Source organism: Setaria italica, chromosome IX (genome assembly GCF_000263155.2).
Source record: "Setaria italica strain Yugu1 chromosome IX, Setaria_italica_v2.0, whole genome shotgun sequence".
Lineage (NCBI taxonomy): Eukaryota > Viridiplantae > Streptophyta > Magnoliopsida > Poales > Poaceae > Setaria > Setaria italica.
In genome coordinates this window covers 48,162,780-48,190,406 of record NC_028458.1, presented here as the reverse complement: position 1 = coordinate 48,190,406, position 27,627 = coordinate 48,162,780, and the positions used below count along the sequence as shown (strand labels likewise).

General features: G+C 45.0%; 4 protein-coding genes across 5 annotated transcripts; 2 read left to right on the top strand and 2 right to left on the bottom strand.

The window, feature by feature from the left end:
- Nucleotides 1-3,697: 3,697 nt before the first annotated feature.
- LOC101775533 (GPN-loop GTPase 1) lies at nucleotides 3,698-7,048 on the top strand. The gene is made up of 7 exons (XM_004984537.3): nucleotides 3,698-3,894; nucleotides 4,014-4,158; nucleotides 4,277-4,503; nucleotides 5,408-5,698; nucleotides 5,922-6,127; nucleotides 6,214-6,488; nucleotides 6,844-7,048. Exons 1-6 carry the CDS (start codon nucleotides 3,832-3,834, stop codon nucleotides 6,485-6,487), a joined length of 1,206 nt encoding a protein of 401 aa, XP_004984594.1. The 5' UTR covers nucleotides 3,698-3,831; the 3' UTR covers nucleotide 6,488; nucleotides 6,844-7,048.
- A 433-nt stretch (nucleotides 7,049-7,481) lies between these two features.
- LOC101775130 (probable NADH dehydrogenase [ubiquinone] 1 alpha subcomplex subunit 5, mitochondrial) lies at nucleotides 7,482-9,445 on the top strand. The gene is made up of 2 exons (XM_004984536.3): nucleotides 7,482-7,905; nucleotides 8,969-9,445. The coding sequence occupies exons 1-2, from the start codon at nucleotides 7,569-7,571 to the stop codon at nucleotides 9,151-9,153; spliced, it is 522 nt and encodes a 173-aa protein (XP_004984593.1). The 5' UTR covers nucleotides 7,482-7,568; the 3' UTR covers nucleotides 9,154-9,445.
- Nucleotides 9,446-10,036: 591 nt separating this feature from the next.
- On the bottom strand, nucleotides 10,037-15,413 carry LOC101774727 (AP2-like ethylene-responsive transcription factor AIL5). Its single transcript, XM_004984535.2, has 8 exons — nucleotides 14,793-15,413; nucleotides 14,600-14,682; nucleotides 12,060-12,068; nucleotides 11,892-11,980; nucleotides 11,304-11,377; nucleotides 11,164-11,214; nucleotides 11,004-11,080; nucleotides 10,037-10,763 (listed from the first exon to the last, which is right to left on the bottom strand). The coding sequence occupies exons 1-8, from the start codon at nucleotides 15,299-15,301 to the stop codon at nucleotides 10,303-10,305; spliced, it is 1,353 nt and encodes a 450-aa protein (XP_004984592.1). The 5' UTR covers nucleotides 15,302-15,413; the 3' UTR covers nucleotides 10,037-10,302.
- Nucleotides 15,414-20,921: 5,508 nt separating this feature from the next.
- Nucleotides 20,922-26,856, bottom strand: LOC101774058 (nuclear poly(A) polymerase 3). Of its 2 annotated transcripts, XM_004984533.4 has the most exons (10): nucleotides 26,288-26,853; nucleotides 26,107-26,184; nucleotides 25,920-26,018; nucleotides 24,605-24,667; nucleotides 24,364-24,525; nucleotides 23,712-23,825; nucleotides 23,265-23,327; nucleotides 22,879-23,178; nucleotides 22,015-22,179; nucleotides 20,922-21,921 (listed from the first exon to the last, which is right to left on the bottom strand). In XM_004984533.4, the coding sequence occupies exons 1-10, from the start codon at nucleotides 26,519-26,521 to the stop codon at nucleotides 21,592-21,594; spliced, it is 1,608 nt and encodes a 535-aa protein (XP_004984590.1). In that variant the 5' UTR covers nucleotides 26,522-26,853; the 3' UTR covers nucleotides 20,922-21,591. The 2 variants fall into 2 exon arrangements, with proteins under 2 accessions (XP_004984590.1, XP_022679205.1); XM_022823470.1 differs by lacking the exon at nucleotides 23,712-23,825 and having other exon boundaries at nucleotides 26,288-26,856.
- Between the last annotated feature and the right edge of the window lie 771 nt (nucleotides 26,857-27,627).

Here is a 27,627-nt window from a genome sequence, read left to right as displayed (position 1 = left end):
AAGGCAAATGTACGCGATTATTTCTTCCATATCTCCGACTCATGTTACTCAACTACAAACCCTAGTCGTTGCCATCTTAGCGAGCCTGACCCTCTCGTGATGGTGCCCTGTATTATGAGTTGAAGTCCCACTCTAAAATCTAGGGTATGATTTACTTCAAAAAAAATCTAGGGTATGTTAGGGTTTACAAGTTCGGCGGGGAGAGGTTTTGAGGGACGGCCGGAGCCGTTGCATAATTAGTGAAATGCAAAGGTTCGGTAGGGATCGGCGTGGTGAAAGGAGGAGCAAATGGGTGGAGCCAATGGCTAGGGCAATTCGATCTTTAACAGACCATAAAAAAATTGGGTTAGTGTGGAGGGTCTGAAAATAAAATGCAGATCTGGTTAGGATGAAGGAAGAAGATCGCGGAGTTGAATAATTGATGATAAGGAACCTAAATTTTTTTGGACCATATAAAATTCAAACCTCGTGGAATCTAGAATTGTCTATCTGAGTGGTGATGCAACGGCACAGTGCCGCAGTAGCATGAAAAGTTTGTTGCATCCTTGCCGTTGTGTAATTCTAACCCCCTTCTACGATCACTATGTTGCAAGTTTAAAGAAGTGTTTTAAATTGCGGGGGTGTCCCTCAACAAAAGCTATAGACAACTGTAGCAGAAGCTAAATCATTTAGCGGATTTATATAAAAAAGAAAGAAATCTTAGTAAGAATTTTGAAAACCATTGAAATAATCCCTCGAGAGCCCTCTAACCCTCATGCCGTGCCTGGTCAATTCCGGCATTGAGGAAAAGAAAAGAAAACATACCCTACCCATGTCTCATCTTCTTCCACTCGTGGAAATCTTCTCATCTTCCTTTGCAGTCTTTGCGCCGCACAGCCGCCCCCACTGCCTCGTTGGCTAGCCCTTTCTTCCCCTTTTTCTCACACCTCCATGTTTGGATCCAAGCTCCCTCACCGCCCCTCCTTTCACCGCCCCTCCTTGCTCCGATGATGTCGCTACCACCAGAACCACCACCCACAACTTGCCGCCACTGTAACCACTATCTTGATGCCTCTGCTATCGACCTTGTCCAATCGGCTTCCTCCATCACCATGGTGAGCGCTGCCGCCGCCGCCACTGCCTTGCTATCTTGCCCACATATTATCACTGCTGGTTGTTGATGGCAGTTAGCTCGTCAATTTGTGAACCGCAAGCGTACGGATCAGTTGTAGCTCTTCCCTTAGAGTAATCCCCCAAGGTTTATCAATCCGTGGAACAAGTGGATTTGCACGCTTAACTAAGTACTAATCTATGTAATCGAAGATTCTTTGTATATGATAAGATTGAACTAACAAAAAAACTAGTGACTTAGATTAAAGCGGATAGAGAGTATGGATATAAACAAGATAGATAAAACGCTTGTCCTAGGGATCTAGGATCACTTGTAGATGTAATCGCCATGCATTAAAGAACTAAATCTAAGTGTTATCGTGAGTGGATGTAAACCATACCCAATACTTTTCCTCTTGCATGTTGTCACTACACGAGGGTACTCAAATATTGAATGATAAGAACACAACATGATGATCGTTCTAGGTAAGCAAATAAGCAACCCAAAGTACGCTAGCCAGCCATTACATGAAAGAGCATCATCAAGATATGATAGATAACAAAAAAATAATAAACAAGAGGTTCAACAATTACAAATCAAGATTTTCATACAACCTTGAGGACAAACAGAGACTTTACCTCATGATCTTACACATGTCGACAGAATTCTGGGTAAAGATCGCCCTGTAGATCAACTGGACTGAAGATGACGATGAACGGGGGTAGAAAAGCTCGAGGTTGATCGGTCTGGGTACCTCCAAGCCGATCGGCTTGGGAGGTTTCTCCCTCCTCTGGTGCTTCGCTTTGTGTGGCTTATCGTAGATCGAATCTTCTCTCCGTTTTTCCTCCTTGTGGTGGCGGTGGATGGTGTTTGTGTGGTGTTTTCTCCTCTCTATCTCCAACTCTTCTTCCTTGAAGGCCATGAGGGGGTATTTATAGTCTCCCATAGGCGGCGGCTTTGGATCAATGTCGGTGAAAAAACCCTAAACATCAACTGGATTGAAGACGATGAACGGGGGTAGAAAAGCCCGAGGCCGATCGGTCTGGGCACCTCCAAGCCGATCGGCTTGGGAGGTTTCTCCCTCCTCTGGTGCTCCGCTTCGTATGGCTTCTCGTAGATCCAATCTTCTCTCCGTTTTTCCTCCTTGTGGTGGCGGTGGATGGTGTTTGCGTGGTGTTTTCTCCTCCCTATCTCCAACTCTTCTTCCTTGAAGGCCATGAGGGGGTATTTATAGTCTCCCATAGGCTGAAGAAACGGGAGGTCGATTGGGCCTTGGAATGGGCTAGGCTGATCAGCCCAGAGGGTCCCAGGCCGATCGGTCTGGGTCCTTTTTGGCCCTCCTAGTCTTCTTCTTCCTCGTGCTGGCTTCCCTCGACGACCCATGTCCAAATATCCATTAAGCTCTTTGTACAAACCCCCTTGATTATGTCATATTTCATATCATAACGCAACATACTCTAAAATACAACACATATGCAATAATGATGTTATTTCAAGTGCCAAGTGGTGGGTTAGTATAAGAATAAGCATGAAAACACTAGTTAAATAGCACTAAAAGTGTATCAATAATGAGCATCAACAATCTCCCCACGCTTAGCTCTTGCTCATCCTCGAGCAAGTCAGGCGACTATAAACTTCTTTAGTAGGGTTGAACAAAGACCTTGAACTAAACCTGAGCAAGCGAGTCAAGTCCCTAGCCTTCAAACAAAAGATCAGAGGAGCAGCGAACATAATCAAAATATGGGTGTTTAAAAATTTATCTAAGCAAAGATTCCTGACAGCTATTATTCAAGACCAAGTAACTTCAAGAATTAACTACACTTACTTTCTAGCTTTTTTCGGAGGGTTTTTCTTTCGTTATAAAATAATCTCTCTACAAAAAAATTGAAACAAGAATTCTTTTCCGGGTGCCTACATGTTGCTCAAATGAATAATGGCTATCCTACTTTTTTGCAAGCTCTCATCTCTCAAAAGTAACTTAATTATATGGTGGAGGTTGGGTAAGGCTAGTTAGAATCAACACTTATATTATCGAATTAAGAAAACTCTCTAACGGTTGCTTACCTTCTGAGCCATTGATCATAAGAATATCTACATAATGTGAGGTTTTCAAGGATAAGAAGATATAGAATGGTGCACATGTGCAAAGGCAAATAAAATAATGATTATGAGGCACAAGCGATGTCCTCGTCGTCGGATTGCACATGGTTGGAATAGAGCGGTGTGGGAAAGAAGAGGAGGGACAGTGCGTGAGGAGGCAGGGAACGTGGTTAACCAGAGGAGGTCGGCCCAACTAAGGGTCCATCATGCTAACATGGTTTGATTTAAAATATTAGGGAGGTTAGTATTGGTGGATTGCTGTGGGATAACATAAATTTGGGATTTTTTTTTAAGAGAACTGGTGGGAAATTTTTTTGAAGAGACTCTTGGAGTTAAACTATCGCCGCTGCGTGGACCGGATCAGCAGCCCACACATGCACGTAGAGGGCGCTTGTGGGTTTGTGGGGGAAGCGGGAGGGGTGGGCCTGGGCCGGGAGAAGGGGAAGGGTGGATTCCTCACCGCACCCACCGTTCCTTCCCAGTCAACAAACAAGGGCAAGCCTCAACCAACGAGGCCTCGCTCTGTCGCCCCCATTCTCTCACCTTCTTTCCGCCGCCTCTCTCCTCCCTCCGTTCCTCTACGCGCAAACCCGTAGCCCCAGTGAAGCCTAGGGTTTAGCGGCTAAACCACCGCGGCGCCGATGGACGTCGACTCGGACCCCGCCGCCACGAGCAAGCCCACCCAGATGGACCTCGAGGAGCAGGTACGCCGCCGCCGTCGCCTCCTCCCCACTCCGCCCTTGATGATTTTTTTCCCTTTCTTAATTTGGATTTACGGCCATGGTAGTGATTGTTCTCTGCTGTTGCTCTCGAGCATGTGCAGACGGACGCGAAGGGGAAGGGGAAGGCAGAGGAGGGGAGCATGAAGAGCGAGGAGCTCGCGGACTCCATTGGGGGCCTCTCTATTGGCCCGGGGCGCACCAATTTCAAGAAGAAGCCCGTGATTATCATCGTCATCGGCATGGCTGGTGCGTCGAATTCGCTCGCCCGTTTTTTGATTTTAGTTTTAGTAGCATGGATTGTGGAATGGACCTGTGATAAATCGCTCTAGCGACCTGAGAACTAACAGTTTTGGTTCTCGTGCAGGGACGGGGAAGACGACCTTGATGCACCGGTTGGTGTGTGATATGCAAGCCTCAGACAAGAGGGGCTATGTTGTCAACCTTGACCCTGCGGTGATGACACTGCCATTCGGGGCTAACATTGATATCCGCGACACGGTGCTGTATAAGGACGTGATGAAGGAGTACGGCCTTGGTCCCAATGGTGGCATTCTCACCTCGCTCAACTTATTTGCCACCAAGTTCGATGAGGTCGGGTGTTATAATCTATTTCTCTATTGCACAAACACATCCTATTCTATCTGTGGGTTTTTGTTATTTCGATAGATTTTCATTGTACTGCAGGTCTCTCCATCAGTCTGTTTCGTAGTTCTCTATGTTATCTTTCTAGTACTATAAGTTGAAGAGTTTTGAGGTGGAAACTTGTACCTGATCATCACCAGTCCTGTCTGTCGTTTAGTTTGCCTGTCTTTGTATGGTCAAACTATATTTTCTGTCACATGTACCGGAGAGAGGGATACATGATTTGAAAATTTTGAACAACTTGTTAGGTGAAAAAGAGAAAGTAATTTAAACATATAATCCATGGTGAACAGGATAAATTTGCCTAACATGCTGTGTATAGGGACCAAATGCTTACTGGGAAAGCAAATAATTTTTTACATGTATCTGAAGAGCTAAATAATAATTTGTCAGCTGTGCAGCTTTGCAAATCGATGTTTAGATAGTTCAGAGTTGCACTTGAACTCTGGGTTAATATTTCAATTTGCTGGCCAGACATAGATCTCCTAGAATCAGGAAAGTGATTGCTTAGCGGTAGTAACAAGAATGTTGTGCCCTGTTAAGATTCTACAGAAGAAAACATGATTTGGGATCAAAGACATAGAGCTGATTGCTTTGTGGAATGTTGTCCTTATTCTGTCATAAATGTGCTAAATAATGCATGTAGATGACATATCTACCTTTACCATCCCATGCTAACTTCCATAGAAATTGTGCTGAACTCAGCCTACATAGGAGTGCCGGGGAATTTATCCGATGCCATGCTGAATAATTGAACTTATATATATTGTTCCTTTTGTGGTGTATGGGAAATGCATTTCCCTGCTACCTTTGTTTTTGTCCAGCTAAAATGACATTTGATATTCATGCGTAGGTTGTGTCTGTCATTGAAAGACGTGCAGATCAACTGGATTATGTTCTGGTGGACACTCCTGGGCAGATTGAGATCTTCACTTGGTCGGCTTCGGGAGCTATCATCACTGAAGCTTTTGCATCAACATTTCCAACAGTCGTTGCATATGTTGTTGACACACCCAGATCAACAAGCCCCGTTACTTTTATGAGCAATATGCTTTATGCCTGCAGTATTCTCTACAAAACCCGCCTCCCTCTAGTCCTGACATTCAACAAGGTTGATGTCGCCAAGCACGAGTTTGCAATCGAAGTATGTATACCATTTATGACAATATAGTTTCCTTCGTTGTTGATTCTACCCCATTTATTACATCTGCCATACATTCACATCATGCTAAAATTACACTTTACGTGCTGTGCAATGGCTCTCTTTTTACTTAGCTGAATTTTCTTGCTGTGAAGTATGCACATGCATTCCACCAGTTTGCTTTTTCACAATCTGGTATTGATATCTTGTTTTATTACTGGACCAGTGGATGCAAGACTTTGAGGCGTTTCAGACAGCTTTGGAATCAGACAAATCTTATTCCGCTACATATACCCGAAGCCTCTCTCTGGTTCTTGACGAATTCTACAAGAATCTACGTTCTGTTGGAGTATCCGCAGTGTCTGGTAGTGGAGTCAATACATTTTTTGAAGCTATAGAAGCAAGCGCCAAGGAATATATGGAAACCTACAGGTCTTGTTTCCTAAGATGAGATAAAAAACCGATCTGCCTGCCCATACTTGGAACCTTGTTACTAATTGGTTTTTGAAAATTTTCAGGGCTGATCTTGACAAGAGGATTGCTGAAAAGGAAAGATTGGAAGCAGAACGCAGGAAAGAGAACATGGAAAAATTGCAGAGAGATATGATGAAATCCAAAGGACAAACTGTGGTTCTCAGCACTGGTTTGAAGGACAAAAATCCCGCTTCAGACATGATGGATGATGCTGAGGACGAAGAAGATGAGGAATTTGAGGATGAATTCGAAAAGTTTGTGGATGATGAAGATGATGAAGATGAAGAAGATGAGGAAGTGGCTCATTTTGGCTTTTGAGGTATTATAGTATTGCTCCATTAAATTTGAGTTTTACCTAATGTATTCAGTTGTTTTGGAACCTGTGGAAGTTGTTAATAGTTAATGCCTACAAATGACTCTTCATTGGATGGGAATGTGCATTTCAGGCACTAATCTAGCCAGCATATATTTGTGTTTGTTACTTGACCAGGAGGCATATTATGTAATATGTAGTACATTATTAACACTCACCATATATTGTATATTGGAATTTTTCAAGTATCTCACAATGCATTGCCAGTCTAAGGCCAAATATGATATGGTATCACTCCTCGTACCAGCTGCTTTCACATTCTTCAATTCCAATCTGATGTTGTTAAGCTTTGTCTTGGCAGGGTGACCAATTAGTAACTTGGTGGTGCACTGGTGGATAACCCATTGATTTCCAGCGCTTGTTTACCGAACTTGCGAAAAACTGTCGATATCCGTAGGTGGTTGACTCTGCTATTACTATGTAAATCAAATGTAGAACTTGTTTAAACTTTAAACTCATGTCTTGGTGCTGGCAGTGCATGCCAAATTTTTTTTTCTTGGGTTGAATTTGATCCCTTCGCTGGGTCGATGCAAGCTAAATAGGCCCTGCTGTGCCGTGTAATCTCCTGCGCGACACGTAACTCGTAACGTAATGCTTAACTGGACCAAATGACCAATGGTCGAAGTAACCTCGTGTCTAACTTACTTTTATCATTATCCTTGGCTTGCTTAATTGTAGTCGGGTTTCTTCGTTTGGCGAGAACAGGTGACTGTAACGAAAGTTTATCCCGCGATGGTTTTACCCCGCGATGTGCCTGAAATCCATCTTCTTTTTTTTGAAATCCTTCTTGACGTACAAACCTGAAACTTTGACAAAATCTTAGAGATCGCTTCTTAGCGACCAAAGCCCATTCTGCCAAAAACATGGAGAAAGGGAAAGCCCATTCAGCAGCGAGTCCGGCCCATACGACTACACCAACTTGCCCCAACCCAGCTGTGCAGCCTCTCTCGAGTGAGTCTCGCCCCCGCAGCTCATCAGAGAGAGACGCCCCCCTTACCACCACCACTGCAAGGCGACGACGGCGAGATGTTCCTGCGGCGGATCTTGACCGGCGGGGGCAGCCTGGCGGCGCTGCGTGCGGCGCGCGCCGTCAAGGAGACGACGGGGATCGTGGGCCTCGATGTGGTGCCCAACGCGCGGGAGGTGCTCATCGGGCTCTACACACGCACCCTCAAGGAGATCGAGGCCGTCCCCAAGGACGAGGGCTACCGCAAGGCCGTCGAGTCCTTCACCAATCACCGCCTCCAGATCTGCCAGGAGGAGGACGACTGGAAGCGCATCGAGGACCGAATCGGATGCGGGCAGGTCGAGGAGCTCATCGAGGAGGCCGAGGACGAGCTCAAGCTCATCGCCAAAATGATTGGTATGTGATTCTTAGATACCTTACCATTATCTCCACACTTGATTCCCCTTCTGTGGTTTACTGATCCATAGCCAGCAGTTAGGATAATTGATGTATTTGATTCAATAAGTTTTACCTGTGTGATAGGTGGATTCACTGATTTGGGGACATCAATAATACAATATAGTAGCAATTAATGCATGGTTAGCTCATCTAGGACCAATGCTATCGTTTTGATAACAGTTGGTGGTAGGATTGGAATTTTTTGGGTAGTCATCGGAATTATAGATAGATGAAAGATTGGTTTGAGGTTGTCTTATGCCCCCAAGAACTTTCCATGATATTGTTCATTTAGTGTCTATGGCTCTAACAAAATGAGAGTGAGCTTTTTATGCACTTATCAACACTTGAAAATACTACTGATATCTGGAGTGTTTATATATGTCCTGTGTGTTTCTGGTGTCATGGTGCATGCTGCATCTGGAAACCAGGAAATGGACACTTATACTGCCTGTTTCCTCCCATTAGGAGCAATGCATAAGACTAATGCATTTGTATTTCTATCACACTGTATCCTTTGTAGTATATCACTAAGTTGATTGTGCAGCATCTAACCTCTTATTTTGTGTTAGTTCTGTTGAAAATGTCAGTGTGCCATGTTATTTTTGTGAAAAATGTGGGTAGTTCTGATGAAATTCAGTGTGCTATGTTATCTTTTGCAAAAAATGTGAGAAGAAAATTCAATGTGTTTAGTTAGTCTGTCCGTGTTTCTGAGTTAGTAGAGTATAACTGAAATAAACCCCAAATACTGTATGTGCCTTTTAATCTTATTTGTTATTCTGGTTTTACCATTTTAGCTTACTAGCAAGAATGCAAATCTAACAGTGCGTTCATATATGCTTTGTCCACAGAGCTGCAGAACTTTAAATTTATATCAGTGTGATAAATGAAAAACAAACTTTTTAGTTGCAAAAGTTCTGTTGAGTGTATGGATTGGAGGATCTTACGAGGATCTTATGTTGGCTGTACAAAACTTTGAGCTTCAATTTGTTTTAATGTGATTTTGCATTGCAATGAATGGCAGAATGGGATCCCTGGGGTGTTCCTGAGGACTATGAATGCGAGGTGATTGAAGATGACACCCCGATTCCTAAGCATGTTCCTCAGCACCGGCCTGTTGCTCTTCCTGAGGAGTTCTTCAAGACCCTAGATGCCGTCAAATCCGATCCTGCTCTGCAGGGTGACGCTCCTCCTCAAGTGAAGGCATAAAGATGTCGACTCTTCACGATGGTGGCATTTCACATTTTGCTGCGTTGAGTAGAGACTAGTTTCTTGTGTCATTTGCCAGCAATGTGCTTGTTGTTCCAAGCGGAATAAATTTCTGGTGAATACTATCTTGAGTTTGAACTCAGTGGCTTGACACAGTAAACTTTTTGTCCTTGTTGAATACTTAATACCCCAAACAGCGTCTGCTTTGATATTAATCTATGATGACGAAATATCGAAGGCTAGTTGGGCTCAGACTCGGTGTCGTGTGTGAGACCCGCTGCACTTCTTCTCACATGGTGATTGTTTTTTAGTGTTGCATTCAAACTTCACATTCGTGCTGAAGGAGTGGAGGCTGGAAAGAACTTTGCATTCGTGCCGAAGGAGTGGAGGCTGGAAAGGCAACACAACGGTGCTTCAGTTTATACAGTCGGCTTATCAGCTACCAAACAGTATTTTCCTCTCACAACAAATCAGCCGTTTCAGCTTTTCAGCCGACTTATAAGCTGAAGCGAACAGGCCTACTAGGCGCTGAAACTTTGTTCGAAAAGAACCCTTTTTGATTAAATAGCAAGCACTTCTTCTGAGGTAAACACACCTAATGTTGCCACCGGTAACAGCCGGCATCTAGCTAAGCGGCCGCTTGTTTCCTGAGGGTCAAACTTTTACCCCTGTCACATTAGATATTTAATACTAATTAGAAGTATTAAATATAGACTAATTACAAAACTAATTCCACAGATGGAGGCTAATTCACGAGACAAATCTATTAAGCCTAATTCGCGAATTGCTAATGATGGATTAATTAGGCTTAATAGATTCATCTCGCGAATTAGCCTGGAACTTCTCCAATTAGTTTTATAATTAACTCATGTTTAGCCCTTAGGATCCAAACATTCAATGTGACAAGAGCTAAATTTTAGCTCAAGGATCCAAACCCACTCTAACTTAACTGGAGTCTGGAATTCTGGATGTCTCTGTACACCAAAACAGGACAGAATCACAGAAACAAACGGCACAGCACGATGTTATACCCTATTTTTAGGCTATCAGATCCACAATATACCCTCCAAGTCACGCATCCAAACCCATCAGTTCCTCGCAGCTCCCACGCAAAAACACAGGCATTTCAGACACCACACCGGCACGCTGTCAGTTCGCGGCAGATTTAGCCAGCTGCAGGAGGCCGTTCACGATCTCCAGCTTGCTGTCGAGCTGCACCTTCTGCTCCACGCTGCCATAGGGCCAGTAGAAGCTGGGCTCCCCATACCCAAACCCAAACCCAGAGCCGTAGTTGTAGATCGGCAGAGGCTGGGCCAGTGGGAGCTGGGGCGGCTGCGGATGCGGCTGCTGGAGGTTGGGGAGGAAATACGGCGGCAGGCTGTTGCTCGACTGCTGGGACTGGGAGAACGAAGGAGCGCTGAGAACGGCCTGGCATTCTGCCTCTGGAGCTGGCTTCTCATTCAGCCGCCTTCCAGGACTAAGGATGGGGATCTCACGTTGAGCGATTTCTCGCAGGTTGTACCGGCTGGGCTCGAAGTTGGTGACGGCGTTCTCGCCCCTGAACTTCAGGGCCGCGATGTCGTACGCCTCTGCAGCCTCTTCTTCTGTTGCTGGAAGGAGCAGGATTCATATTAGTCCAGATGTGTCATGGCTGATGGCTAGCTAGAACAATCACTCTAAAAAATAACCGTTGCATAATGAAACTTGTAAATTATCTTCAAAGAAAGCTAAGAATATGACCACAGCTCCCTATACATAAACACACTTCCATGCTAGGCTCTGACATGAAAGCCTAAATTCATTCAGTAATCTTGTTGGTATGAGGAGACGTCAGAATTACTGACTCTTACCGAAAGTCCCAAGATACAGGTCCTTGTTGCCTGCAACACGGCCGATTCTTGCCTGCCAGCGTCCATGTTGGTGGTGTCTGACAGAACAAATCAAGGAAGTGAAGCAGATTGTCACTGGCAACGAATACATCAATCGATTGCTCCTGTAACTGACAAATACCTTGTTACTCCTCTGTAGATTGATGCACCTCTAGAGAAGCCACTACTATTCCTGAAGATTGACACCATAAATTTGTAAGCATACATATACAAACAGCCACGAACATCTTGCGGTTGCAGTAGTATAAGTTACAAAAATACCTCCTCAGTGAGGCTACAACATCTTGCCTGGCCATGTTCTGCATCTCCTCAATCTCTCTGATGTAGTTTTCTCTCTAGAAAGAGAAAAGCTCCATTTTCAGTCATATATCATGAGAAAAGATAAGAGTACTCTACAAAACTCTTCGTGCGGTATGGAGAATAGAACATAACTGAGTTCACCAAAGAGGTAATATGTAACCACACATTTCTCAGTTTGCAGCCAGAATAATTGAGTTCAAAACAGAACAAGAAATTCTCATAGGAATGTAATACATTAGGGGTAAATATAATCATAATGTAGATAAAGAATCGAGTTATTTTCAGAGCGCAAGCAAGAAATTTATGACCTTCAGCCTGAAAAAAGGAAATTATTTTTTTTAAAAAAATAAACGTGAAAAATGATGGATCAAATATGCTCAGGACAAAGTGCATATATTTGTAACAATAGCTACTGGGATGTCTTATTATGTACATGCCCGAACTGAACCCTGATGTTTGATTCTTTGTAATTTATTGAAAACAACTCTCCTGCGTGTCATTGGAAAAAAATATAAAGTGTTCAGAAATAGAGAGAAATACAGTACTTACAGGGAAATTGGTAGTAGCATTAAAACCCCAATACTTCAGAGCAGCAATATCATATGCCCTAGCAGCTTTATCTTCTTTGTCATAGCCACCTGCACCACATGCATTTTCAGCCTATAACAATACTCTGAAAAGGTACACTTAAAGAAAAAGGGAGGTAACTTTTCATACCCAAGTAAACTGCAGAAAATCCACATATAGTCGGCAGGATAATCGTCATAATCAGAGTAGACATGAGAAGCCCAGTTAGTTAGAACCAAAAGAGGAGAAAATACTCAGTTGCAAAGAAAAAAAGGTATGAACTACTCCTTCACTTGTTGTAAGAATTTTATTTATAAGCCTTAGCATCTAATTGAGCAAATATTCACTAGACATAGTGGTGCCATCCATGCATGCAATGCAAACTAGCAACTTTGATTAAAAAAAAAGATACTGTATCAGGTAGGCATTAACTAAGAGCAAGAGAAAATTGTCAAAAAAAAAAGAGCAAGACAATGGTGAGATGTATATCAGATAAAATGTCAGAAATACAAATGACATCTGGCACAAGATCTAGGGAAATGGCTTCCCTAAACAACTAAGCATGGGCTCAACATCAGATAAAATTGTATCATTCACATCTTATCAACGAGTCACACAACATGAGTAGAAGTGGTGGTAAGCCCACATCAAATCTAGTGACAAAATTTGAATAGTTTTCTCTTTCTACTCCAAACTCATATTGCCAATGACAAATTAAAGCTGCCAAGTTTAGCACGTCATTGTGAAATTAAGGCGCTACTTTTGCTGCAGTCAGATTCAGAGCATGAAACAGTTCCCTGACTTCCCCACAAAGTCATGCCTGCCCAACAGCCCAAATGAATTGCGTCACATGTGATCTGATTACTAGTAGAATAGAACTTATATATGGTTGACCATATTCTTGAGTTGAATGCCAACATTCCTGCTTGCACATCATAGTCCATGGTGTTGATGTGTGATTTGCAAGACTGAAACACAGATGAACTGTCAAGCTGACCTGTAGCATCCTGCTTGCAGCTTGAGGCCAATACTACCAAAACGGACGTGCAGTGGTGCGCTGGGTTTGCTAGTTCAAGCATATACCAATGGAATTCATTCCCATCATCTAGGTTCAAGGCAATTCAACAATCATGTTCAAGTTCTCTATATATCCATATAAAAAACTAAACTTTTCACCAATATGAACTAGATTACTAGCATTACGCGCAGCCCTTAACCTCCCTATAACAGTTGCAGTACATGATGTTCTAGCTAGGTACTTCCGCATGCCTATCATCCAACAAGGACAAACTCTCCTCATGAAGATCAACAACCACATAAGGAAAACAACTCTTAACTGAGGAGGGGGGGTGGGTGGGGGGGGGGGGGGGGGGGTTGAACGTCCCTGCAGTCTTGCTGAGCTGTTGGCACTTAGCTAGAAGTAGCGTTACAAAATGTCTCCAGACACTTCCAAATTCAAAGATAAAAAAACTCTCACCCGTACTTCACGTGAAAAGAACAGGCAAAACCTGCTCATCCAAGCAGTGTGCGCATGCTATCCAACAAGAACAAATTAAAGCCACGCCGAACATCCTTTGTCAAAAAAAAAGCCACCCCGAACACCAACTGAAAAAACACGTCACTGCGGGTGTCCCTGGTCTGTTGGCGCTCTAGGCCTTGTTTAGTTCCCAATTTGGGAGTGCTAAAGTTGGGAGTTTGCCATAAATGCGCAACTGTAGCATTTCGTTTGTATTTGTGAATTATTATCCAAACATTGACTAATTAGGCTCAAAAGATTCGTCTCGCAAAGTACAACAAAACTGTGCAATTAGTTTTTAATTTCATCTACATTTAGTACTCCATGCATGTATCGCAAGTTTGATGTGATGGAGAATCTTCTTTTTGCATAGTGTCAAAGTTGGGATTTTGGGAGAAACTAAACATGACCCTAGTTAGCGCTGCCAGTGTCCAAGCATTTTACAAATTTAAAACCCGGCCCAAGCCGAAACAAAACGGGAAACTTGGCGTCGAAGGAAGAAACTAACCGATCCAGTCACAAGGACGCCCGGTGCATGAGCCAAAAACAAAAAGTGAAAAAGCAAAAGCTGGACACACTGCACCTCTCTGGCTCTGACCCGGGCGAACTGAACTGGCACATGTACTCGATCGCCCAAGGCAGGTTATTTACCAAGCCAGGAGATTAACCAGCATTCCAGGTTAAACTCAAGCACAGGTAAGGTAATCCGTATCAAACTGGTTTAAGCGGCGACGTTAGCCAAAGGAATCACCAACCTTTAGGGGCTACTACTGATCTGCTGACGCCCTACACGGTCAAAGTCTCAAAAGGTGAGGCCCCGGCTCCGCAGAGAATCCGGGAACTGCAGCGAGCAGGGTGAGTGGTCCGGTCTCCCTGGTCATCATGGTTTTTGCCTCGTAGAGATGCTCGTCACCTCACCCCTTTCCTGGAACGGCGGCGTTCCATCGAAATCCTCTTCGCCCCGTACACAAAAGATCCGCACCCTGAACAAGGGAAATCCCGTCCCGTCCCGTCCCGTCCCACATCACCCTGTGACTGCACCACGGGCCCACTTACCCCGGCTACCGTCGGTAGTCGCCGCGTAAGCTTAAACATTTTACAGTTTACAGAGAGCTGAGGCAGGAATGATGGTTTGGTTGGTTGACGATGACGACGGGGACACGGGGTTAATTACCTTGGCGCCCCCTGCGCTTCTGCCCCTCCTTCCTGCACGTGTTGTCCCAGAGATGCGCCTCGTATCGCCCCGTCCACCTGTGCCTGCGCCCACACACGTGCGCCGGCGGTTAGTCACGTGACACCCGTTAATCACACTCCCTAACCACGCTTACTCGCGCTAAGCACGTCGGCCTCGCGACCGGCGCACGTACCTGGTCACCCCACGGTAGATGGAGGTCCGGTTGGAGGTGTTGTGCACCAGTGGCAGCCCCGGGGACGGCGGCGCGGGCGCGGGCGCGGGTGCGGGTGCGGGTGCGGGCGCCGGGGAGCCGCCGCCGCCGTCCGCGGCGACGGCGGTCGTGACCTCCCACGAAGCCGGCGCGGGCGCAGGTGCAGACTGGCGCGCGAGCGAGAAGGAGCCTGCGCCGACCGCGGGAACGGCCGTCGTGATCTCAGACGAGGCCGGCGCCGCTTGGGCTCCGAGACCCTCGGCGGAGGGACTCCCACCGCAGCCGCTCGCCCCAGGGCACAAGGGCAGCAGGAGTAGGGTCTGGTCAGCAGCAGCCCCGCCGAGGAGAGCGGCGTCGGCGGCGAGGAGGTCCTCGTCCGTGAAGCCGTCGTCGAAGGGGAGGAGCAGCTGGTCCGGCAGGGCCCCCGCCCCCATGGCCAGCGCGTAGCCGAGCCGCCCGAGCGAGATGGCGCCGTTCGTCGTCGGCGACATCGTCAGGATCAGCCTCCTCACCCCCGCCCTGGTGGGTTTTCCTGCGGGGTTTTCTCTCTCGCCCGCCTTCTCGGCGGGGAAGAGAAGAGGGGAGAAACAAACGCGGGGCCGGGGGAAGAGGGCGGCGGGGGCGCACGCGGAAGAAGGGGCGGAGAGGCGGAGGAAAGGAGGGAGAGGGGACGGGCGGGTATTTATAAGCGCGCGGTTGAAAATGATGGGGGCACGGGCACGGGCAGGAGGTCGGGCGCTTCTCCGCTGGTTTTGACGGTGCGTGGAGGTGGAGCCAGACAGAAGAAGAAGCTGGGGAACGGAAGGAAGCGCGGGTGGTGGGGTAGGTAGGTGATCGGGGCTGGGCACAGCCAGCGCTGGGGCCAGGTCTTCCGCACTGCTGTGCTGGGATGTTTTGGCGGCGAGTGGCGCAGTCCGGTGACCATCCATCCTTCTGTTTGCGAGTTCGAATTCTGCGGCGGTTTCAGTTTGAATATCTGAATGGAATTGTCAGGGAAAAGCAACGAGAAAAGGATCAGGAATCTGCGTTTGTCATAATTCAAAAATGAAGCTGTTGCAACAGAAAGTCCAGAAAATCTAAAATATGCATATATGGGGAGAGAGGCAAAATGCTTTTGCCTTACAAGTGAGGAAAAAAGTTTGGTGTTGTTCTTGGTCAAACCTTGAGGCGGAGAGTACGAGAGAATATCTAAGTTCTAAATTAGATATCGACAACATACAACTAAGGTCCTGTAGTCGTTCGTGATTTTTGTCACGTGTTAACTTGTAGTAGTTCCTAAGTTTATTAGCATTGCTATAACGTATTTATGACACAACGCCACTTTTGGCTGAACGTATATAAGAATATTTGACCATAAACAGCTGGCTAATTAACTGTGGAGCGCATAACTGATATTGCGGTTTCACATCACAAAAGTAACTTTTTGGTCGCTACATGTGTTTTACTAACCATATATGTTACAATACTTCGCCATCTTATCTCAAGTGAAATGCAGGGGCGGATCTAAGGGGAGCTAGCCCTCCCATTAAAATCGAAGGAGGGAGATTAGGAGAGGAGAGAAAAAATGATAGAAAAAGAGAAGAAAAGAGGCAGAGATGAAGGAGGAAGAATAAACATGTCTCTCTGGATATGAAATCTGCCTCCACCACTGGTGAAATGTGTTATTGCTCTAAATTTTTAGTAGTTGTGAGATCTCATGTATTTTATCTCAATGCCTGCGCTAAATGTTCCATCGAGAAGGGTTGATGGGTTTAGGAACATTATACAGCATATAGGAGCTGGATTTCATCCAACCAATGTAAAGCCTTCTCTTATTTCAAAGGATTGACATCAGCTCTGTTGACGGCTCATGAGTTAATCCCCACTTCCAGGCTTCCAACAGAGCTGGGAAACAGTCTGACGATATCACCGTTACAAAACTGGTGAGGTTTTTCGTCATGGCACCGTTTGTCCGCTTGGATCGTTTGATGCACCTGAGTTTTTACCTACTGGCTATGGCTTCTTTTGTTGGGCTTCCCTTGGCGAGCCGCGCACGTAGGATCTACCTTCTTTTGTACGCGGGTAGTGCGCTCGCACGCACGAGAAGAGCAGGAGCAGGAAGCACGCGCTGTGGCGCGGGGTCCGGGGAAGAGGTCAGGGTACGTGACGTCGCCCCGCCCCCGCGCGCAGGCGTCGCTCGGGGTCTAAGCGGTAGGCGTGATGATGCCGCCTCGCCTCGTCGCGTCCGCGTCCCTTCACTTCTGTGCGGAGGGCCGGAGGCGGCCGCGGCCGCGGGACAGCAGCGCGTGACGTGCCGCTCGCTCGGACGGCGCAGGCTGCGCTGCCGCACGGACGTGACCGGTTGAGGTGCCAGATCGTACCACGACGTGCTGGTAGCGGCTGGGACGCTGGGCTCGGAGATGGGGATTCGATTCGGTGGCATTCCCTGCTTGCTCCGAGGGACGCAGCGCCGCACCGGTCTTCGAGGCGGGGTCCGCGGGTGGTCAATGGACCACTCGAGTGGACTCTGGTCACTGTAGCACACTGTAGCGTTTCGTTTCGTTTGTATTTGTGAATTATTGTCCAAATATTGACTAATTAGGCTCAAAAGATTCGTCTCGCAAAGTACAACAAAACTGTGCAATTAGTTTTTAATTTCATCTACATTTAGTACTCCATGCATGTACCGCAAGTTTGATGTGATGAAAAATCTTCTTTTTGCATAGTACTAAAGTTGGGAATTGGGGGTGAAGTAAACGAGGGCTCAACTGAACTGGCCCCGGCGCGGCGCCCCGCTCCGTTGCCCCTGGTCTGCTGTCTGGTTCTGGCACGGGCTGTTTGGATAACATGTTCTAATCGGACGATGTTCCTACGGTAATCAGGAGGATTAAATATGAGTTTGTTATAAAACTAATTGTACAAATTCCTGGTTAATTCGTGAGACAAATCTATTAAGGCTAATTAATCAATCATTAGTAAATGGTTACTGTACCACCACATTATTAAATTATGGACTAATTAGCCTTGATAGATTCGTCTCACGAATTAGACTCCATCTATGTAATTAATTTTATAATTAAATTATGTTTAATACTCGTAATTAGTATTCGATGGGATAGATGCTAAAGTTTAGCACGTGGAAGCTAAATAGGCCCCTAATGCCTAGCCGGGATACTCATGTGGCCTCTTCTTGTCAGGGACGTCGAACAGAAGGGCAGAGTGTGTTGAGTAATATTCTATGTTTAAAATGCCACACCATGAAGTATGCTTCGGGAGTGTTTGGATCTTTAGTCCGAACTAAAATTCATGTCACATCAAATATTTGGAGGCTGATTAGAAGGATTGAATATGAGCTAATTATAAAACTAATTACAAGAGGCTAATTCGCGAGACGAACCTAAACTGACGCTGCAAAGACAAAGTGGATCATCTCTTAATAGCCACCTTCACTTCATCCCCACTTTGGTACAAAGCCCCCACACATACCTCATTCTCCCCGTACTCCCAAGGAACATTTTCCCCATTATTCACCTGTAGGGCGGAATGGTTATAATTTGACCAATTTCGCGGTACAGGATAACCATCTTCCTCATCAGAGGAGTCACCATCCACGGCACCATTCGCCTCCTCTCCTTCCATCTCTAGCTACTCTACTAACTCAGGAAATTCTTCCCTCTCATCAGCCTTCCCATTTGGTGCGCGGGATGCAACATCATTCTCTGCATCTTCCCCTTCTCGTTCATCGCCCTCAAGTTCTTCGTTTCCACCCTCAGTACTCTGCACATCTTCTTTCGCTTCAACTTCATCACCTCCTACTTCTTCAATATGACTGCTAGATCCACCCTTCATGAACAGTTAAACATACCATATGATCGGTAAACTTTTTCTCGTGCAACCATTTATGTAAGCCCGGTAGCTCGAAGTTCCTTCAAGCGGAAGCAACTCCCAAAAATTTATGTCGGGCTGTCTTTTGACTACAACTCTCACAGACACATCCACTTGATCTCTATCAACACCAAGGTCCCTACAAAGCCACCTGCAAATACCTCCCCAAAGTTCTCTCTCTTGCTCTTGGAACACACTTGGTGAAACAGGGAAATCCACTCAGATCTACCCCTTCTAGACCATATCTAACCTCCCCCAGCCCATAGAACACTTGAAAATATAAACTATTCGACATGCCTGCCAACATACATGAAACGGGCAATCCAAATTAATCTCAGCAATATATATCAGTTAACTACAATAACGACTTCAATTCAATAAACAAACAACTATGTAATACTAAACCAAGCTTACTAACTACATTTATCATAGGCTTGTACCAAAACTAATATAGACAACAAATAAATCTCAGATCCACCAGATATTTCTAAATCTCAGATCCACTAAGATTTCTTAAATTTACTGTGATCTCAAATAAAGTTATTGTACTACCTAAGGTAAATATACTATACCACCTACGCTAATTCTACTATACCACCGAAGCTGAATCTAGTTTACGGTCTAAGCTAAATCTATTATGCTAACTAAGCTACATTTTGCTACATCTGAATTCAGCTAAATGTTTCGAAATCTCAGATTAACTAGCTACTTCTAAATCTCAGATCCACTAATATTTCTAAATCTAGATCTAGTCACTACACGACACTATCTAAACTACGAGATTAATAAAATTTACCTGGGAACGACGGAAGAATTTCCTTCCCCCTTCTTCCCGCCTCCTCCTCCTCCTCTCCTCTCCTTCTTTTTTTCTTCCCTTCTTTCCTTTCCTCTCTTTCTCTAGCGTTCCCTCTCTTTTTCTAGCGCTGGCGCTCTCCCTAGCGCGGTCTGGTGCGAGGGAGGGGAGGGGCGCGGGCGCACCTTATATGGTGGGCGAGCCCCGCCGTTTGAATCGGCGGTAAGGGCCTTACCGCCAATTCAAACGGCGGAGCTTCCTCGGGTGGCGCGCGGAGCTTATCCGCTGGGTGACAGTTAAGGTGCTAGGCCCTTACCGCTGTTTCAACTGGCGGTAAGGCCGTACCGCCATTTCAACCAGCAGTATAAGCCCATTTCTGCAAATTTTTTATTCGACTATATATTTCTGCAAAATCGAAAAAAATAAAAAAAATAAAAAAATAAAAAAATTCAACAATGCACAAGCTCGTCTAGGCGCTATGCATTGGTTACCATCCAGACCAAAGGATAAGCATTGTCACACTAGGGCCTTGCTCGTGTCATACGAGCAATTGTACACGGAAGAGGATTGCCTGTTCGGTAATTGCCTAAATTTGCCAGCGCAGTAGTGAAGCGATCATCCTGTGCTGCGTTTGGACAGAATTTAAAACGTTCCTACTAACCACGAGGAAGAAAATCTTTTCCCGAACAGGGTATAAACCAGGAAAGTTGTTTTAAAATGATGGCAAGTAGGTTAAATTAGTTGTGAAGGAATTTGTCCGTCCAAGTGCAAGGCCTATAGTCAATATCGGTAAATTTTTATTCGTGAATTGAGAAGAATCGAATTTTGGCAAATTAAAACCAGTGGTCTTTGGTAGCAAATTCTAATGTCTTCGTAGTTCGGAGTATGTATTACTTGTGGCATCCCACTACTTCAGCCTGTTTCGCCCAAACTGTAACTTCCCTTGGCAATGGTCGTTGCCTGTGCTGGTCACTGGTCAGTCTCGAGTTGTCAAGCATGCTATGCTTAATTGCTTACGGAACCTGAAACTGGAGCTGGTGACAGTTTGATAAGTTTTGGTAGATGTGAATTCTCGAAACTTGTTATTACTATGTTCCACGAGGCTACTGTGCTTCACTGTGGTAGTCCACAAGAGAACAACTACTGTCCACAGCGAAATGCATGATCCTGTTATAGCTTTCCATTAGGATACAGGTACGAGGCTACGAGCATACTCAGGGATGCAATCAGTACGTGTCCCATGCATACAGGTCTTGCTTCATATGTACGCATCCAAAATTATATTGCTCACAACTTGGCCACTGATAGTCCAGAAATGCATAGGGCATGACCAAGGAGACAAGCTTACCAAATTTTGGCATGCACCCAAATGGGCTCCAAACTTAGGCAAAAAATTGGTTCAGTCACAAACCAAAAATGTGTATTCCAATCTTGCATCTTCGACAACACTAGAATAAAATACAGATAAGGGAAATAACATTGGCCACAATAACATCAAGATTTGACTAGACTTGATGCTTGGGTACACAATTTTTTTTCTTCAAAGTCATGATCATTACAATGAATTCTTGATCAGTAGGACAGACAAAAGCTTTTTTTTTTGGCATCCTACAACAGCTAAAGTGGATCATATCGATCCAAAACACTTTCATATTGACCTAGAATGGATAGCTACCATTCACAACCCCTCCATATCGACATCCACATCTGTGCCCACTGCCCAGCAGCATCTCTAACAACAGGAAGCAATTTACACATTTTTGCTGCTGGGTACAAACATTACACCTACAGTGTACATACAGCTATATGGTACCTCCCTGCTACTTGTATACCAATTGCTATGCTGTGTACATGAATATACATGTACCTGCGCAAGCCTCAGAACAGGAATAAGTCGCTCGGATGACCCTATTTTGTGCTGGATGCTTGAAGAAAAATCCAGCTCTCAACATCCAGCTCCATGAAAAAACTTCCACGTTCCTTGTGCCAGAGGCATGAACAAGCCCCTACATCTAAAAAAACAGCCAAAACTTCTGAGTTCTGATGTTGAAAACCCCTCAACATCGGCTTCTCACTGTTCTCATATTCACAAACGAAGCTCGCGGGCAATATGACATTGGAGCCCTAGCTGACTGCATTGTAGCTCTGCTTCATTAGTTGGTGCGCCATCATATGTGGTGGCAGCTTCTCTGAGTAAACTGAGTGATCGAAAACACTTTTAGGCAGCTGGGGAGGCCCAACAATGGACATTGTGATATCTGAATGGGCACATTTTTCCTTTCCATAGATGTTATTAAATACACTTTTCATGAAGTCTTCTTTGAGAGAACTTGAGCATATTTGAATACTCCTTCTGTACATGAGACCCCAGAAGAATACAACATTTGGCTCATTGATGGTATGATCAACTTGCTCCGATGGATCTGGGTCGCAGAAAACACCAAGACTCTCCAGCTGCAGAGCATCAGTTAGGAGAGTTCAAGATCAGCATTAACACAACCCAGAAATGTGAAGAACAAAAGTACACATGCTTAAGAACAGGTAAACCTTGAGAATAAGGTTGCGGAATCGTGATTTCACCCATCCAACCCAGTCACGTAATTCTTCAGCCATCGGAGCAGAGAGAACTATGCGGAGAAAGCATTTGTATCTTGCACCATATGGAAACGGTGCAAAGAGCCAACTCCAGTCAAAATCAGTAGTTCTGGTATCCTGTGGAAGAAACAAATGAGATAATATCAATCTGCCACTCAGGGAGAACATGCAAGCCATCTACATTGCATCAATAACAGAGGCGAGTGAAATGAAAACTGTTCGACATTTAGCACAAAGACTTGCAGCATAATAGTTAAATGATGAGGATGTGTCTTGTTGATAAATGAGAAATTTATTGTGCAGGGAGGAGTCATGTCCACCCTGGGATGCACGAAGCTCACATGTGCAGGAAATGGCATTATAAGATATCAATGAGCTTTCAATTTCTCAGTGGAAACAAAACCAGTTAACCTCTTTCCTATCAAGAGAAAATGAATAGGTGACCACACAAAAGAAAAAAAGAAGGAAATTAACAATTTAAAAGAGCCAACCTGAAAATAAGAAACAATCCGTTCAGATCTAAATTACTCAGTAGCTCGTAACAAAGTGCTACAAAGGAAATAACTTGGGATCTCAACCAATTTTAAATATGTAATATGGCAATTCAGCAAAAGAGGAAAAGGGGGGGGGGGGGGGGGAGGTATTGAAATGCATGATGATATGGCAACTCAAGTCTCCTCAACTCCACAACGTATGTATTCTAGTAATTCATATATTGAATTCCAGCATGGTGTGATAGTGGAAATATAAACAAGGAATTGACTTTGAGAGAGAGAGGACATTAATTAAATAAAACCCTAGCAAGAATAGCTATACCTTGGTCAAAGCATAACCACGCCGAAGTTCTTCTTTGATTTTGCTGAAAGTACTTTCTGTCGTACTAGAGGAGCAAAATTCTTGTGGAATACAGGGCAACATTATGGGCATGAGAGAGCACCCATCAGCACCCCGACAAAGAGCTGGCGGTTCAAGCAAACTCACTGGGAGAGGCCAAGGCCAATGAACAAAAATTTCAAAGAACAAAGACAGCAGACTATTTATACTAGCATTTGGATGTCTGCGACAAACATATGCAGCAAGAATCGCCAAATGGATTCCAGCGAAGAATCCAAGTAGCTGAAAATACCATCAGGCAATCATTAACAGCACAGTAGTAGAAAATAAAAGACAACATCATAAGCAACTGTAGACAAATCACCTACATGGCAATGAAGTCCTCTTTTTCTTGCCCATAGTTTAAGACACCGCAGCAGATATTGAAACTTCTGCATTGATTTACCCCATAAAAGGAAAAAAAAATTAGAACAGGAAACGTGATAGCAAGAAAGGTTTGAAAAACTCATAAAAAATATAACAGAGTCTAACGGTCATAGGAAGCATGGTAGCAAGAAAGGTTTAAAGAACTTATAAAAAGTATAAGTGTATAACAGAGTCTAACAGTAATAGCAAAGCAAAGGACATTTGATTCAGCATTGACAAAAACACACTAGCCAATACCAAACTGAGGAATATAACAGAATGCATATAAGGAACAGAGTGATACAATGGGAGACAACATTAGGTCTGAAATATAAAAAGGCGCAGAGTGCAATCAAATAAATGAAGAAGGATAACAGAATGTGAATAAATCTAATTAGGTTATTGTAGACCTTCATATTAGGAACCAATTGAATGATTTGTCTATTAACACGAACTCCAGATAGACATTTCCAGCTTGCCCCATCAACATTCTCTAGCACACGGGGATCAAATGCATGAATAGCCTGCACGGTGTACAGCCTGTGAGGACTTAAAACAAGCACCAGATATCATGTGCAACATCTCTTGTCTACAAACTGACCAATAGTTAAATGACTTCAACCTAATAGTAAAAATCACATGACAGACCAGGGAAGATAAAGTCGTTGTGTAGTATAGGCATAAGGACAATAAAAATAGCTTTCACAAATGTTACCATGCTTTACTCAATTACATGAAAGACCCAGACCATGCTGATATAAATGTAGTAACGTACAACTCATTAAGTTGCTGGACTGAAATTTCTTGGAGGGAAACCTAGTTCTTCATAATTAGACGTAGCTTTCAAAAGATATTACGTATGCCTCACTATATGCTACCACAAGTTATAGCAAGCAATAGCTTAACAAAGGTATAGCATGACCAAAATGAAAGGATAATGTTACAGGATGGGCAGAGAAAAGATGTTCCAAGAAAACTAGAAATACAAATTCCATGAAATGACCAAATGTAACACATGTAATATAAGGTAGTAAACAAACACCGGAAGACCGCGATGCTTACCTCTGCAGCATTGATCACTGGGAGTTGGACATAAGGAAAATCGACTAAAATTCCGTTGAATTTAAAACGCATCAATGGAACCTTAGCTCCTTCGATTGAATGCAATTCTGATACTTCTGGCCTCCCTTCAAGCATGTGTCGCAGGACAACAAAAAAATGATGCTGCAAATCAACACATGAACACTTTTCTGAGCAAATTTCAAAATTAGTCAGCAAAAACAAATACAAAATTGATACTCACTTGCAGTGATGCAATATAGGGGCCGACACAGAGAACATCTATATCAGATTCAGGTCCATATGCCTTCAAAGTAGAAAACTTTTTGTCAAGGTTTGTCGGGTAAGATAAAGCAGAAAATCCAAAGGGATGATAACAGAAACAGTACTATAAACTATAAAATATATGCGGGCAAACTCAAATTATAATCCTTCCATTAACCGGCCAGCTGATTTACATGCAATGAAACTATCAAAGACAAATTGAATCAAGGTCTCGAAACTTGAAAACAAAATGATGGCATGGTAACAATGATTTGGAAAATGCAAAACAAACCATTCTATACACAAGTATCATTCTCGTTCTTGAAAACCTTCATATAGTTAACAATACAGAAATCATATTTAGCAGCTCTTTCTAAATCCCTTACTTACTTGTCTGGATTAAACTTATGTTAAGGCTTTCAAAGCATGCAGTTTATACAAGCTCATGCATGCTATTAACCATAGAAGAAGACTTCAATAAGCAATCTTCCATACTCCTTCCAAGTCATACAAATATGTCATTTTGGTTTACACACAATCAACTTTTTTAAACGTTGGCCAGCTATATATTTTTGAACATTGAGATTCGATATTTGCAACACAGTTTTTGGGTAGAAGTGTTTTGGAGACCATGTAGATGCCCCAAATTGAACTTCTTTGTGACTGGAGGGAGTACCAAATCTCCACCATATGACCAGTAGCATTCTCCTCTTAAAATCACAACTACACATTATGATTGCGCTACAGATCATTGGCCTTATATCGATTGTATAAGAGAATTGCAGTCAGACAGATTGTTCTACCAGATCATTAACTCGGCAAGCCCAGAAAACAAACAAAAGAAAAACAGAGGAGCTAAATGGTCGTCATTTTGCTTCACTAAAACAGTATCAAAGTCGTAATAATTGGCAGATTTATCAATGCAAGAGACGCTCTTTACTAAAACGATCATGGCACATATGCAAGTATGCAACTCCAACAGACAGTTGCACAGAAGATCCAACTTGGGGAGTGATATTGTATAAAACTAACAGTACCGCGTGTCTAGCTGAGCAATTCAAAAAGTTTATATGATCACCTTAAGACACATACCGAGCAATTGAAGATTATCGTTATCGATTTCAGTAACTATAAATGTCCTTAGATAGAACATTGTATACAGAAGATAAGTAAATGCAACACAGACACTACAGATCATTCTAAATATCAATGCCATGACCAATTATATCAAGTGGATGTCACATCATCATAAAAAATTTCAAGAAATTGTGCACAAATTTGGCATCATCCCTTACCCCCAAGGCATAGGAGCCAAAGGTCAACACCGCAGCTGATGTTATCCAGTGATGTTTCCCCTGCTCGTACGCCACCCTCTTTGCCCAATCCATCACTATCTGCAACAACCACCATCAGATTGAAACATAAATTCTAGCCAACATTGCAAGCAGAAACCTTTAAGCCCAAAACCCTAACCCCCAATACCTTGCCGAGTTCGTGTACCACCCGCTCCCTCCTCTGCTCGTCCTCCAGCGAAGGCACAATCGCCGCGTCGGAAATGAACTGACCTCGTAAAAATGTCAGTTCCCAAAATCAACCACGAATCCACACGGAATTACACCGTAAGGGAAAGCCGTGCCTGCGAGCTTTAAGCCGCGGCGCTCACCTTGAGGAGGGAGCGGCTCCGGCACTCGTCCATGTGCACCATGACCTCGCGAGTGAGCGGCATGGGGATCGGGCGCGGCAGGAGCACCCCCGGGGGCGGGGGGCCCGGGAGGTACATCCCCGACGTCGGCGGGATCGGCGGTGGAGGCGGCGGGCCCATAAGCAGCACGGGTGCTAGGGTTTGGACCTCGGCCTTGCGGGCCGCCGAGCCCGCGACGGCGAGGTCGAGCGCCATTGCTGCCGCAGCGGACCGCCGGCGGGGGCGCGGAGGAGGCGGTCGCCGGCGGCGATTCGCCGCCGCGTCGTTGGGTGGGTGCCGGACGCGGAGACGACGTGAAGGAGAGCTTCACGTTTTGAAATTGTTTAAGGCAGCGTTGGGGTTTTGAAGGAGATGGACCGGACGGGACGGGACGGAATGGAAGAAGGGGAGAAACGGGGACAGCGACAGGAGACTGGGACCGGTTCGTCGGGGTTGTTCGGCCCGGCCGGGAGGGAGGAGCCGCGTGCTGACGCGGCGGGGGGAGCCGGGAGCGTGCGGCGCGTGGTAGGCTGGCAAAGAAGAGGAAGGTCGCGGTGCTCACCTGGAACTGGCCCCATGAGTTTTTTCTAATGTTGTTCGCTTCAACAGTGTCGGTACATTAGCACATTGTATTGTTTTTTTTAAGTCTTCTTTTCTAAGGCTTCATGTTGTTGTTGGTCATTCGTTTGGAGTGGAGATGCGATCGGGAACTCTTTTATTTGTCTCGCGTTCAACCAAATCTTTTATGTTGAATTGAGTAATTGCTTTTTTCTTTAAAAAAGGGGCAATGTTATGATGTTATTAAGGCCCTGTTTGGGAAGGGCGTGTTAAAATTTAACAGGGTGTTAAACTTTAACACCCTCAAATAAAGGTGTTAAACTTTAGTATCTTGAGGTGTTTGGATGATCTGTTAAAATTTAACACCTTAGGTTGTAATTGACAACTTTACCCCTCATTACTCCTCTCAATGGCAGCCAAATACCCCTTCTTCCTTCTTCTCCTTCCTCCTCCTTCCTTCTTCCTCCTTTCCTGTGCCTGGCGCCTCCGGCCCCACCCCTGCTCGGTCCACGCCGTGCCCGGCGCCAGCGTCGGCGTCGGTGCTGCCGGCCGCCCCGTCGGCCCTTCCCCTGCGCCTGCCGCCTCCGGCCCCGCCCCGCCGCCGGCGTCCCCTACCGCGGCGCTAGCGGCCACGCCCGCCCGAGCCCCCAACGCCACCACCGCGCCCGCCCGAGCCCCCACCGCCACCACCTGCGCCGCCCGCCGGTCACAACACCACCAGATCGGCCATAGCCAGCGCCAGCACCCCGCGACAGACCGACCGA